This window comes from Hemicordylus capensis, chromosome 16 (assembly GCF_027244095.1).
Source record: "Hemicordylus capensis ecotype Gifberg chromosome 16, rHemCap1.1.pri, whole genome shotgun sequence".
Taxonomy (NCBI): domain Eukaryota; kingdom Metazoa; phylum Chordata; class Lepidosauria; order Squamata; family Cordylidae; genus Hemicordylus; species Hemicordylus capensis.
In genome coordinates this window covers 1,403,556-1,417,363 of record NC_069672.1, presented here as the reverse complement: position 1 = coordinate 1,417,363, position 13,808 = coordinate 1,403,556, and the positions used below count along the sequence as shown (strand labels likewise).

Below are 13,808 nucleotides of genomic sequence, written 5' to 3'. Positions count from 1 at the left end.
CGCTCAGCCTCTCGCGAGACTTGCGGGGGATGATGTCGCGAGAAGCAGCCGAGGACCATAGAGAGCGAGGGAGGCTAGCTAGAGCGGCGGAGGGGCGGAGTCTCTGGTGTGAACGCCCGGGGGCGCGGCTGGTCCTACGTAGACTCGCGAAGCGTAGAGACTCCAGCCGTGGTCGCTTCCCGGGCCGCTCATGCCTTGGGCTCTGTGGAAGACTTGCCCCTTTGAATCCCGTGTCGGGGCACGGCCCTGTCTGCACCGTGGAGAGCCGGGCTGGTGGCAGCAAGCATGACTCGTCCCCCTAGCTTAGCCCATATCTTGCGCTAGCGTAGAGGCACCATGTCACAAATAAACACAGAAAGCACACACTGGTTATATAGCTATCGCTATTTATGTACTTGTCTGTTGACCACCCCAATGTGGGGCAAATGGTTACCGGGGTTTTTTCCTCCCCAGGTCCACAGGGAGCCCAAGAGAAGTAGATGACTTTTTTCTTGCTCTCCTGCAAACCCAGTAGGAAAATCCAACCCCACAATTTGCTTGGTTTCCGGACCACATCCTGTGGCCTCCCGGGAGATGCCCTCGCCTGCTTCCTGTGTACGCCTTGTCTCTGAGGCGTTGGCAGGTGTGCAGCTTTCTATGGAAATGATGTCGGGCGATTCAGGGACACCGGTGGCCACAGCGCCCCCGCCCCCTGCAAGCAGAGCATTCTTGGGGATGCCACAGAGTCTCCCCTGGACCCCTGCGCACCTGCAGCATGGGCCCATCGCTCCCAACCCTGCCGTGGCTGCTGCTCTTAGTCCTGGGTCAGGACGTAGTCCAGAGTCAAGGCCCAGGCCTGCCTTCTCCCCTGAGGCTGGACGGAGATCACACCATTGCAGGGCTGTTCCCAATTCACCGCATGAGGGGCTACCGGAAGAAAACCAGGCCAGAGGTGGATGTTTGTGAGAGGTAAGCAAGAAGGACCAGGACGCTGCAGGACAGAGGGCTGCGGGGTGAGGGTGAAGGCCTGACTACCCTCCGCTGGATGTTGCTGTTCCTCCCTAATCTCTAAAACCCTGGGCTCACGTATTGGAGGGAGAGAGCGTCTTCTCCCATTGCTTTGGGCTCCTTGGAGGAAGAGCGGGATTTAAATGTAAACAGACCAAATGTGAACAAACAAGCCATGTGTAGAGAGATAGCCTGACCATCCGTATTTTTAGAGATTTGGGGGTGGCACCGAGGACTTCCAGGAGAAGGGGGGGGCGTCAAAAATGACTCTTTCCCCACTGCGCCAGTGCAGTGAGTTGGGAAGTTCTGTGCGGCTGCTCTCCGGTGGCGCCTGTGCATCCTTGCTCTGTACGTCTGGCAGTGTTTGCTAGATCTGTTTTGAAACCGCCGTGGTTTTATATGCTGATTGTCTTAATCCTGGCTTGCAAGCTTCTGAGAAGAACTGAAGGGCAGGCTACAGACGTTAAAGGAGAGTCCCTTTCTGTCTTGCCATTTGTGCAAACGAAAAAGGAGGTGGCAGGACCTTTTCTGTGGTGGCACCCATCTGTTGGAGTGCCCTTCTCAAGGCACTTAGGATGCCCCCCTTCCTAGATGTGTTTTGTGGCCTGCTGAAGAAAGTTTATTCCCCCTGCCCTCGAAGTCTTCACTGACACTAGAAAAAAACACTTGCTGCTGATTTGGTATTGGTAGCAGAGGCTTGTCCTAATGAGCGTGTGTGTGTGTGTGTGTGTGTGTGTGTACACGCACCAAATGGGGCACAGCTGCTTCTGGGTCCCGGCAGCTCTGGTTGCTCCTCTCTCTTCTGCCCCACCTGGGAGCAGCGCTGCCTGAAGGCTGGTCATGCGTCAGGTAGAGCTGTGCAGTTAACCATGCCGCTCTACCTGACAGATGGCCAGCCTGCAGGCAGTGCGGCTCTCACCATGGCTGGGGCAGGGCGGGATGGAAGAGAGAGGCACAACCGGAGCTGCCGGGACCCAGAGGCAGCTGTGCCTCCTTTGAGGCATCTCCACCCACCCTGCCCCTGGCTCTTTAGGATGAGCCACTGTGGGGCATTGTTTGGGTTTCTCACTCGCTGGTTGATATTTTGTGTGTTTCTTAATTTTAGCAGTTTTGTTTCAAAACATTGTTTTGAGCTAATATTCAGTGGGAAAGGCAGTTAATAGGTGGCATAAATTAAGCTTCCAGCGATGCCGAGTGCTTTCTCAGTTGTTGCCCTCGGTTGTGGAACGTGCTTCCTGTGGGTATAAGAGACTCTTCTTTGGAAGCCTTTAAGAGAGCCAAAAAGACCCATCTTTTCAGCCCAGGCTTTTAGTCATATTTGATTGGTCTACAGTGGTTTTAAAAATGAATTTTATGTTAATATTTCAACTGCTTTTGTTTTGTGTTTTATGTTGAATTTTAAACGGGTTGAATGATTGCTGTAAACTTCCCTGAGCCGTGCTCGGATGGACGGTGTAGAACTGAAGCCAATAAGAAAAGGAATGAATGAATGCATGAGTTCTGTGCTTCTCTGTGGCTTTTCTCCTCTCTGCAGCATACCTGAGCCGAGTCTCCACGGGTACCACCTGGTCCAGGCCATGCGGTTTGCCGTGGAGGAAATCAACAATGCCAGCAACCTCCTGCCCGGCCTCACCCTGGGCTATGAGATCTATGACACCTGCTCCCTCTCGTCCACCATCTACGCCACGCTGAGCCTCCTGGCCCAGGGCAAGGGCCGCCGGCACCTCGCAGTAGCTGCCAACTACACGTCCTACCTGCCCACAGCGGTGGCTGTAATTGGACCCGACGCCAGCGAAAATGCGCTCACAACAGCCGGTCTGCTGGGCCTCTTCCAAGTGCCAGAGGTAACTGCGGAATGGACGGGTGGGGCACACAGAGACCGGCTGCGACCCTCTTGCATGTGGGGCTTGGGTAATCCTCTGTACCCTCAGGTACTTGGGGGGTGGAGGCGCTCTTTGTGTAGGAGGCAGTCGTGTTTGGGATCTGGTTGGCGGGGACTTGAGACAGGGCCTTTTCAGTTGTGGCCCCTCGGCTTTGGAACACCCTCCCCGAAGAGCTTCGCCATGCTGCCTCCCTCAGTGTTTTTAAAAAACATTTGAAAACACGTCTTTTTAACAAGACTTTTTAATGTTCCATCTCTGTTTATATCTGGTAGGTTCTTTAGTTTTTATGGTTCTCCGTTTTTAGCTTTTAAAATCACTTTTAATTTGGAACTTTAAAAAAAAAAGTCACATTAAATGTGGTTTTAGCCTGGTTTTAACTTGTTTAACTTTAATTTGGTTAACTTTATTAGTCTTGTTTTACTTTTTACATTGTATCTTTGTATTCATGGTGTGAGCTGTCCCAACCTGTCGTGTACTGGAGGGGCAGGGTATAAATACTTTAAATAAATAATAATATGTTTCTGCTCCTGTTTTCAAGGATGACTTAGAAGAGGGTCACCCACATGGCTGCCCACAGGGTAGGGGGAGTGCTCAGCCTAGCAGGGGTGCCGGGCGGGCTCCCGGCTGTGCTTGCAAGCATTAAGTTAGGGGGTTGCGTGTGAGGCAGCAGTGGGGCAGGGCGGCCTTTCCTCCCACCTTGGTAACAAGCTGGGGATGGACTCTGGGTCTTCCTCCTCAGCTGCCTCCTCCCTTGATCTTTGCAAGCACAACCTTCCCTTCAGCCTTTGAGATCATAAGTTGCTCGTTCTGTTTCTCTAAATGGGCAGTGGGGGCTCGAAGAGGGAAACCTAAATCCCCGTGGCTGGCTGGTGGCTCCTGGGTGCTGGACACCCCCTACCTGTCTCCCTCTTGTCGCCTGGAGCAGGGCTTTCCCACCCGTCTCTCCTCCGCCATCAAGCCCCCTGGCCCTTCCCTCCCCCCGCCGCCTGGCTGTGGCCCTCTCCTCCGCCTGCCTGCCCCTCTCTTCCAGGTGAGCTACGAAGCCTCCAGCCCCACGCTGAGCGAGAAGCGCACCTACCCCTCCTTCCTGCGCACCATCCCCAGTGACCGCCTGCAGGTGGAGGCCCTGGTGCGCCTGCTGGGGACGTTCAACTGGACGTGGGTGGCGGTGGTGAGCAGCGACAACACCTACGGCCGCCAGGGGCTGCAGATGCTGCGGGAAGTGGCCACCAACACGGGCCTCTGCTTCGCCTACCAGGGCGTCATGCCCAGCGACGAGCCCATCGGGAGCCTGGCGCTGGTGGCCCCGGTGCAGGAGCTGGTGGGCTCCCGCGCCCACGTCGCCATCGTCTTCGCCAACAAGCACAGCGCCCTCCCGTTCTTCCACGAAGTGGTTCGGCAGAACGTGACCGGGATGGTGTGGCTGGGCACCGAGGACTGGTCTCTGGCCCAAGAAATCTGGGAGATCCCCGGCGTCTGCGGCACCGGCACCGTCCTAGGGCTCTCCGTCCAGCGGGAGCACCTGCCGGGACTGAAGCCCTTTGAAGCGGCTTCTGCCCGTGTGGAGAACGCCAGCGCCCACCTGGACCGCTGGGGCAGCAGCGCCTCCCTCCGCCAGGACTCCGGGGAAGACTGCAGCCCGCTCTGCACCCAGTTCTCCAGGCCCCTTGCAGCCGCCAGGCAGGAGGCTTCGCCCTACGACATGCAGGGGGCCTTTAATGTCTACGTGGCCGTGTATGCCCTGGCACACAGCCTCCATGGCTTGCTGGGTTGCCAGGCGGGCACGTGCCGCAAGGACACCGTCTACCCCTGGCAGGTGGGTCTCCCTGGCGGGGCTTCGTCACTAAGCGGGCCTGATCCGTGCTAGGTCAGTGGTCTCCACTCTTTTTCGAGCGGGAGCTATTTGGGCAGAAAATCTTCACGGAGGTTTTTTTGAGAGCCATTTCCCACTGTGCTGGCCTCTGCTCTAGGAAGAAAGCGCTGGGAAGGGCTGCACTCCCCAGCACTCTGTGCACGCCTCCCAAGAAGGGGCAGGGGCTCAAGAGGGCTCCGTTTCCCGCAAAGGAGATTCCCGCCCCTCAGCCACTGGGCACAGCACTGCACGGTGGGAACAGTCATAGGAACCTAGGAAGCTGCCTTCAACTGAGTCTGACCCTTGGTCCGTCTAGCTCAGAATTGTCTACACAGACTGGCAGCAGCTTCTCCAGGGTGCCAGGGAGACTGCAAAGGATCCAGCTCCAGCCAAAGCTTCACACAGGCCCAATAAAACAGTTAGTGAGGGAGCCACGTGGGGGGTTGATAGGGGCCGCCCCAGGAAGAACACTGCGCTGCATAGGCTGTGCAGAAAAAGGGAAAACACACAAGCCCCCCCCCCCCCACAGGTGCATGGACTGGAAAAGACCTGAGACGAAAAAGAGAGGGTGGGTTGGAGGGAAATGCTGCTGCTGCCTGCAACCTTGGAGAAGCTGCTGCCAGTCCGTGGAGAAAGAATTCCTAGAGAGGAGGGGGAAGAGCTTTAAAAAACTTAAAAATAGTTTTTATATATCCTCTGCTTATTGCATTAACCCCAGAGTAGGAAAGCATTCTTGAAAATTGCGTAGAGCCAGGCTTCCCAACCTGTGGCCCTCCCGATGCGGTGGCACTACAACTCCCATCATCCCCAGTCACCACGAATGGGACCAGGGGTTGGGAACCCTTGGCCTAGAACGTCCAGCAGGGTGCACAGAATCTGGACAGAGAGAGGCAGCCCAAGACATATGGCTGCCTGGGGCAGAGGTCAAGCAGGGGAGAGCCCTTCCACCTGCAGGTAGGGGCTCAGCATCCTCAGGCCACGCTGTGGCTGCTGCAGCCATCACCGCCACCACAGACAAGCCTGCTCAAACAACGTCACCATTTGGTGACGAGGAGGAGAGTTGGTCAGTCTCTTGGCAGCAAGCATGAATTGTCCCCTTTGCTAAGCAAGGCCTGCCTTGGTTTGCATTTGGATGGGAGAAGACATGAGTGCTGTAAGATGTTCCCCTGAGGGGATGGGGCCATAGCTCTGTGACAGAGCATCTGCTTGGCATGCAGAAGGTCCCAGCTTCAGTCTCTGGCAGCATCTCCAAGTAGGGCCGGGAAGGACTCCTGCATGAAACCTTGGAGAGCCCCTGCCAGTCAGTGTGGTCAGTCCTGTGCTAGATGGGCCGAGGGTCTGACTCAGTATAAGGCAGCTTCCTGTGTCCCTATGGCAGGGTCATTCCTAGCTCAAGTCAGGGGAAGGGAACGAAGAGGTGTGCCCCAGCAGGCAGCATTCAGCAGTCAGGCTCTTGTGGTAGCAGGGACCGTCGCTGACGTTTTCTGTCCCCTGCTCCCCTTCCCACACCCATGCTTGAGGCCTGGGTGAGTCGAGCTTTTAGCATCAATAAGATGCTTCTGGTCCAGCAACAGGGCATGGGAAAAAAATTGTTTTGAAAAATAGAAGACACTCAAAAACAAAGAAAGGAAATGACAACGGCAGGCGGTGGGGGGACCCCTAAGGGTGGATATGACCATGCATTATATTATTCTAAAACGTTACAAATAATATTTTTCAATGCAAGTGTAAGGTCATTCACACAAGTGAAAACTGTGTTCAACCCAGGTTTGGGAGCCGTGCATGCTCCCAATATTGGGTTGTGTGGGTGCGAACAACTGGGTAGGAGCTGGGAGAAGTGACTGCCTGGAAGCAAGGTAGGAGGAAAGGCTACCCAGGTTTCCCTCCTACCTTGCTTCTATGCAATCACTTCTCCCAGCTCCTACCTAGTTGTTTACACAACAGAAAATTAGGAACTCCTGAACCAGGGCTGAACGCAGTTTTCGCTTGTGTGAATGACCTCTGTGTGTGTGTGTTTTAGGTCAGTATGCTCCTCGTATAGCCCTTTCATTTGGTTCAAGGCCCAGCCTACAGATGAGACCTCCTGGGGTATGTCTACACCACATACCTAAACTGGCTTAACAGTGATTCCTCTCCCCAGATGACTCTGGGGGCTGCTGTTCTGTGCAGGAGGGAGGGGAATCTCCAACAGAGACTGGTCAGCCTCTAGCCAAACCCCCCAAAAGTCTTGGGTAAGGCGAGAGCCATGACTGCTAAACTGGTATAAAACCAGTCCAGGTTTGTAGTGTGGACAGCCCTTTCCCTGGTCTTCTCTTGGACTGCTCTGGCTCTCTCTTCGGCAGCTCCTGAAGGAAGTGAAGCAGGTGAAGTTCAGCCTGAGCGGCAGGGAGATCCATTTCGACTCCTTCGGGGATCCTCTGACGGGCTATGATGTCGTCCTGTGGAAATGGATGGGCCGGGCCTGGTCCTACAGCATCATTGGCTCTTTCGACAGGAATCCAGACCGCCTGAGCATCAACTGGGAAAGGCTGCTGTGGCACACGGAAGATAATCAGGTAACGAGGCATCTCTGGGCGTGCCGAGGCGCATCTGGGCACAGTCGGGAGAGACTGCTGGGAGAGAAGGCCTGGGGACAGATTAGGAGCTCGTTCTGAGGAGCCTGGGTGTGGCATGGCGGGGGGGGGGGTCATCAAATGAGACTCAGTCACTGCTGGTTACCAGCAGCCTCTCTCTCCACCCCACCCCACTGTTAACGCACCTTTCTGCAGGCAGAGAGGTTTTGACGACACAGAACCTCCCGTCCTGCATTGCCACCCACCTGCTTGTTCTAAGGAGGAGCACTTCACAAGGCGATCGCTCACGTCGCTTCTGAATGGGAAGACGGGCCTGTAGGCTTGCTTTTGCGGTCTCGAAAAACCCATTCGCCCAGCCACGGGGATGTAGCAAAAAAGGCTGTGCACATCTAGTTCTTTCACTTATTTATTATTGATTGAATTTATTTATTTAATGAATTTATATGCGGCCTAATATAAAATCTCTAGGAATTAAAAACATAATACAAAATATAAAATACATTCGTGAGGGAAGTTCCAGACAGACTGAAATCTCGTGTCACTCCCCCCGCCCCACCCTCCGGCCATCTTCTCTCACTACTATTGAAAGACAAGTGGACGTCCCACTTGTAATGCCTCCACCTGTGGCCAGATGTGCTGTGCACGCCCAGTTCTCCCTGGTGAGGGGAAATTCTCACTGAGATCTAGTAATGTGAGATTTCTACCTGCCTGGAATTTCCCCCACCAGATATAACAGGGGCGGGTTGCGCACACAACCTGTCTTGCCACAGGGAGCACAACCCGGCTTGTGCGTGCAGCTGTGGCTTGGCTGCTGGGTTCAGTGTTGGCACTCCGCCTTCTCAGGTTCCTGTCTCCGTGTGCTCCCAAGAGTGTGGCGTGGGAGAGCAGAAGGTGCGCCACGGGATACACCGGTGCTGCTTCCACTGCGTGGCCTGTTCCGCAGGGACCTTCCTGAACAAAAGCAGTGAGTAGAGCTTGGAGCAGGCAGCAGCATGAGAGAGAGAGAATCACGAAGCCATCAGATGAGCAATGCTGTGTGTGAGAGAGGGAGGGAGGGTCCGTCTTGCCTCCTGTCTCAAACCCATTTCCCTGCCAGGGTGTGGGGGCTGAATGTGAAGATGCAGATTCCCTCCTTAGGGATCGGAGTGGAGTTTGCCCTCAACAAAGCTCTGGTTCTGAGAAGGGGATGCTTCCGGGTGGTGTGTAAGCAAGGCGACCTCAAGCCATGTTTGCTGGTGTGGGTAAAAATCCACTCAGCAACCCTCTCCTAGCATTATCTGGAGCTGGGCTGGGTCTGCATGAGTCCCAAGGTTCAAAGCCCTGGGGGTGGCCTCCTTCCACCCCACCATCAGCCGCATGCTCCCACGAGCTGGTGCTTTTAGAAGCTTGCTTGACTCTTGATGCTCCTGACCTTGGCCCTGACTGTGGTTTTGGGAGGGGGATTGTGGTCACACCTGCATCCTTTGGGAGGAAGGCCTGGCTCAGTTGGCCGTGACCAGGGACAGAAAGAACTCCTGCCAAGTGTTGTTGGAGGAAGAGCAACATGGAAATGTCCCCGCTGGTGGGTGGGTCACTGATCCCAACCCAGCGGAGAGAGCAGCAGAGAAAAAGGCTGTTGCATCATCCACTGCTTCCATCTCTAAGAAGGCTGCAGTGTTTCTGATCATTTAGATCCGAGGTGGCCAGCCTGAGAGTCTCCGGTTTATTGCAGCTGGGGATGATGGGAGTTGTAGTCCAACAACATCTGAGTCATAGGATAAGGGGAGAGGTTCAATTATGGATTGGTAGCAAGGGTAGGAAACAGAGGATAGGAATAAATTGACAGTTTTCACAAAGGAGGGAAGTAAGTTGTGGGGTCCCCCGGGGCTCTGGAGCTGGTCTTGTGGTAGCAAACATGATTTGTCCCCTTAGCTAAGCAGGGTCCACCCTGGTTGCATATAAATGGGAGACTAGATGTGTGAGCACTGGAAGAGATTCCCCTTGGGGATGGAGAAGAGCATCTAGGGAAGAGCATCTAGGTTCCAGGTTCCTTCCCTGGCAGCATCTCCAAGAGAGGGTTGAGAGAGATTCCTGCCTGCAACCATGGAGAAGCTGCTGCTAGTCTGTGAAGACAATACTGAGCTAGATGGACCTATGGTCTGACTCAGTATTTGGCAGCTTTCTATATTCCTATGATCTGTACTGTACTGCTCTTTAACTTGTTCATAAATGATCTAGAAGTTTGGGTAAGCAGCAAGGTGGCCAAATTTGCAGGTGACCCTAAACTATTCAGGGTCGTGGAATCCAAAACAGATTGTGAGGAGCTCCAAAAGGATCTCTCCGAACTGGGGGAGTGGACGACAAAATGGCAAATGTGGTTCAATGTAAGCAAGTGTAAAGTGATGCATATTGGGGCAAAAAAAACCCAACTTCACTTATATACTGATGGGCTCTGTCAGAGACTAACCAGGAGAGAGATCTTGGGGTCATGGTGGACAGCTCATTGAAAATGTTGACTCTGTGAAAAAGGCCAATTCCATGCTAGGGAACATTAGGAAGGGGACTGAAAATAAAAATGCTAACATTTAATGCCCTTATGCAAATCTATAGTATGGCCACATTTGGAGTATTGCATACAGTTCTAGTCACCATATCTTAAGAAGAACATTGTAGAACTGGACAAGGTGCAGAAGAGGGCAACCAAGATGATCAGGGGCCTGGAACTCCTTGCTTATGAGGCTAGGCTACAGCATCTGGGGCTTTTTCATTTAGAAAAAAAGACACAACTGAGGGGATTCTTGAAAGAGATATATAAGATTATGCATGGAGTAGAGAGAGTGGACAGAGAGAAATTTTTCTCCCTCTCTCACCTGACTAGAACCAGGGGTCATCCCATGAAACAGAAATCCAGGAAATTAGGACTGACAAAAGGAAGGGCTTTTTCTCACAGTGCATAGCTAATCTATGGAATTCTGTGCCATGGGATGTGGTGATGGCCATTAGTTTAGATGGCTTTAAATGGGACTTAGACAGATTCATGGAGGGCAGGTCTATCAGTGGCTACTAGTCTGGTGGCTGTGGGCCCCCTCCAGCCTCAGAGGCAGGATGTCACTCAATACCAGTTGCAGGGGAGCAACAGCAGCAGGAGAGGGGGCATACACATACCTCTTGCCTGTGGGCTTCCCAGAGGCATTCTGGTGGGCCACTATATGAAATGAGATGCTTGGACCTGATCCCACAGGGCTGTTCTTCTGAACCCACAGTTGGGAAGCCCTGTCCCAGGGCATGGCTGGGTCCAAAAGCCCCTCCAGATGGTGACCCTGTCTCCTGAAAAGGGAACTTGGCCCCCTCCAGGCTCTTGCAGCACTGCTGCAGTATGGATAGTCAGAGACGTAAGTTTTGGGCAGGATATAAATATGTCAAACACATATATAAATAATAAATACTCTAAGCCCCAAGTCTTGGGTTTTTTTAGCCAGCTCCTGAGATGGTGTGTGGTGCTGGCACAGCTCCTGCATGGCCAAGGCCTGCAGGGTTTCTACAGATTAGGTTCCTCCCTGCTGTGGGGCAGAGCTTCTGGCCAGGGGAGTTTAAGGCACACGGTTTCCGCCTCGACTGAGACCCCTGCTTCCGCCCCACAGACGTCTATGCCTGTCAGGAGTGCAGGGAAGACCAGTGGGCCCCGGCCAGGAGCGAGGCCTGCTTCAGCCGCGTCGCCGTGTTCCTGCCGTGGGGCGACAAAATCTCTCTGGCCCTCCTGGTGGCCATCACCCTCCTGCTGGTGCTGCTGCTTGGGACCATGGCCGTCTTTGCCCAGCACCGGCACACGCCCGTGGTGAGGTCGGCCGGGGGCTGGCTGTGCTTCGCCATGCTGGCCTCCCTGGCCTGTGCCAGCCTCAGCCTCTATTGCTACTTCGGGGCCCCCAACAGACTCTCCTGCCCGCTGAGATACCCTATGTACAACCTCAGCCTCACCATCTGCCTCTCCTGCATGTTGGCCCGCTCGGTGCAGATCGTCATCGTCTTCAAGTGGGCCTCCAAGGTGCCCCGCCTGTACGAGGCCTGGAGGGCGCGCCATGGGCCTCTCTGGCTCATCGGCACCGTCGTCGCTCTGCAAGGTCTGATCCTCCTCCTCTACCTGAGCCACGGCGGCCTGTCCGTTCCCCAAAAGAACTACGCCTTTCAGGGCCTGGTGGTCCTCGAGTGCCAGAGCAGCTGTGCGCTGATCCTGGAATTTGGGCCGCTCTACAACGGCCTGCTGGGCCTCCTTTGCTTTGCCATCTGCTACATTGGGAAGGACCTGCCCAACAGCTACAACGAGGCCAAGTGCATCACCGGCAGCCTCTTCCTCTACTTCCTCTCCTTCCTCTTCTACTCCACCGTCTTGGGCATGTACCACGGCAAATACCTGCAGGCCATCATCATGGCCTCCCACTTCACCACTCTCTGTGGGATGTTCGGGAACTACTTCGCCCCCAAGGCCTACGTCATCCTCTGCCGACCCGAACGCAACACCAACGAACACTTCCAGATGTCCATCCAGAGCTACACGCAGAGGGGCCATGAGTGAGGAGGTAGAGAAGCCCGGCCGTGTGGGTGGATGGAGGCAGGGCCAGCCTCCACGCCCAACCCCAAGGGCCCTGCAGGCGGCTGTGCGAGGTGGCAGCCAAGAATCCAGGGAGGCCTCTAGAGCAGGCGTTCCCAACCTCGGCTCACCCAGAGGGTGCTGGGCTTGCAACTCCCACGGCCCCCAGCCACAGGAGCCAAAAGCTGGGGACCTAAGGTATGGAACCCCTGAGCTAGTGGCCCGGTCGTGCAGGCCAACGCATGTCACAGCACCAGCTGTGGGAGGGGCAGCTTTGAGCCCAAGAAGCAGAGGGGAGGGGGGAAGAAGCACATGGCACCCCGGAGAGATCACAGCATGCCTGTACTTAGACAGTTGCATTGGCTGCCGATATGCCTCCAGGCAAAACAAAGTGCAGTGGGTGATCACCTTCAAAGCTCTGAGCGGCTCAGGTCCAGGTGACCTCAGAGAGCACCGTTTTCTGCCTGATCCTCACTGCACAGGCATCTGGAGAGATGCCACTGGTTCCTCTGGTGGCGACTTGGGACCAGATTTTCTCCATAGCTGCTCCTAAGCTGAGGGATGCCCTGCCCGCAGAAATCCAGAGCTTAACAACGTTGATATCCTTCAAGAGAGCTCTCAGGACCTGCTCTTCTCGTCCGGCCTTCCAGAGTTTTCAAACTGTTTATGTGGTTTTTGTTTTGCATTGTTTTACTGGTTTTCAGTGATTATGTTTTGTTTTGTTTGTTGTAAGCTGCTCAGAGTTAACAGATGGCAGCATAGAAATATAATAAAGAAAAATAAAAATAACAATCCTGGCACATGTCATCTGCTGACAGATGTGTGCAGGAAAGCTTAAACGAGTTTATGGTCCAAATTCTCCCTATCTTGGCATGGGCACTCACTCACTTTTTTCCCCTTGTAGGGTTGCTCAATCCAGAACCTGAAGGCGGTTGGGCCCGTACTTTTGATTATTACTATTTATTATTAATACACTGCTTTTTTCAATTTAAAAGTTCTCAAAGCAGTTATGGAGAATCGCACAGAGGGGGAAATAATATTGTGTGCGCCTTCTGTGGTCCCTGAAGCATGGAATGGGAAACACCACACCTGGTTAATTTCTAGGCTGCTTTTCTTGGTACAGAGCCTAGATCCGGCAGCCTTACTCTCCAAGGAGAGTCTGCGCTTTCAACACTCACAAGGCATAAATATGTCCAAGCGTGGAATCTATTTGATGTTTATCAGCTGCAGTCGGCCCGCTTAAAAGGACTGGTTAAGAAAAGACCTTTTACTTATTTAACAGAAAGCGCACAGTAAGATCACGTCCTGCCTCTTCCAGTCTGTTTTCAGGTGAAAATGGGTCCCTGCCATGCTGCGTGGCCACCAAGGCACAGACACACCCACTGCCATGCTCTGCCTGCTGGATGCTGTGTCCATTCACTCTGCAATCGCCTGCCCTGTGCTGGTTTAAAAATAAAGGTGGGGTTTGCACCCTCGCTTATGGATGTGTGAGGAAAACACAAATGGCAGTACAATAGGCTGTCAACTGTTCAAAATAAAACACCTGGAAGAAAATGGCTTGACTGCAGTTGCTCAGTGGTGGGTGGGGGCCCAGAGGCGGCAGCAGCAGCAGCAGCAACGTTTCATGTCATGTTTTTTTCCCCTACATGGATGTGCCCAAGGAGGCAGATTAGAAACAACAAAGTTACAGTACATAAGAACAGCCCTGCTGGATCAGGCCCTGCAAGGAAGCCCATCTAGTCCAGCACACAGAGGTCCACCAGATGCCCCTGAGAAGCCCACAGGCAAAAGTGGGGTGTGTGTGTGACCGTCTCTTTCCCCTGCTGTTGCTCCCCTGCAACTGGCATTGAGAGGATTCTTGCTTCTGAGGCTGGAGGCAAGAATCCAATAATAATGCATAGCAAAATCTCATCCTTCAGCAATCGGAATCAAGCCTAATGCCAAGCCTA

General features: G+C 53.9%; 1 protein-coding gene across 3 annotated transcripts; it reads left to right on the top strand.

Moving 5' to 3' along the window:
* The first annotated feature begins 7 nt into the window (after positions 1 to 7).
* TAS1R1 (taste 1 receptor member 1) lies at positions 8 to 12,701 on the top strand. 3 transcript variants are annotated; one of them, XM_053281059.1, is made up of 7 exons: positions 8 to 106; positions 454 to 948; positions 2,522 to 2,831; positions 3,901 to 4,686; positions 7,065 to 7,277; positions 8,139 to 8,259; positions 10,916 to 12,701. In XM_053281059.1, the coding sequence occupies exons 2-7, from the start codon at positions 755 to 757 to the stop codon at positions 11,842 to 11,844; spliced, it is 2,553 nt and encodes an 850-aa protein (XP_053137034.1). In that variant the 5' UTR covers positions 8 to 106; positions 454 to 754; the 3' UTR covers positions 11,845 to 12,701. The 3 variants fall into 3 exon arrangements, with proteins under 3 accessions (XP_053137034.1, XP_053137033.1, XP_053137035.1); XM_053281058.1 differs by having other exon boundaries at positions 8 to 948; XM_053281060.1 differs by lacking the exon at positions 3,901 to 4,686 and having other exon boundaries at positions 8 to 948.
* The last annotated feature ends 1,107 nt before the right edge of the window (positions 12,702 to 13,808 follow it).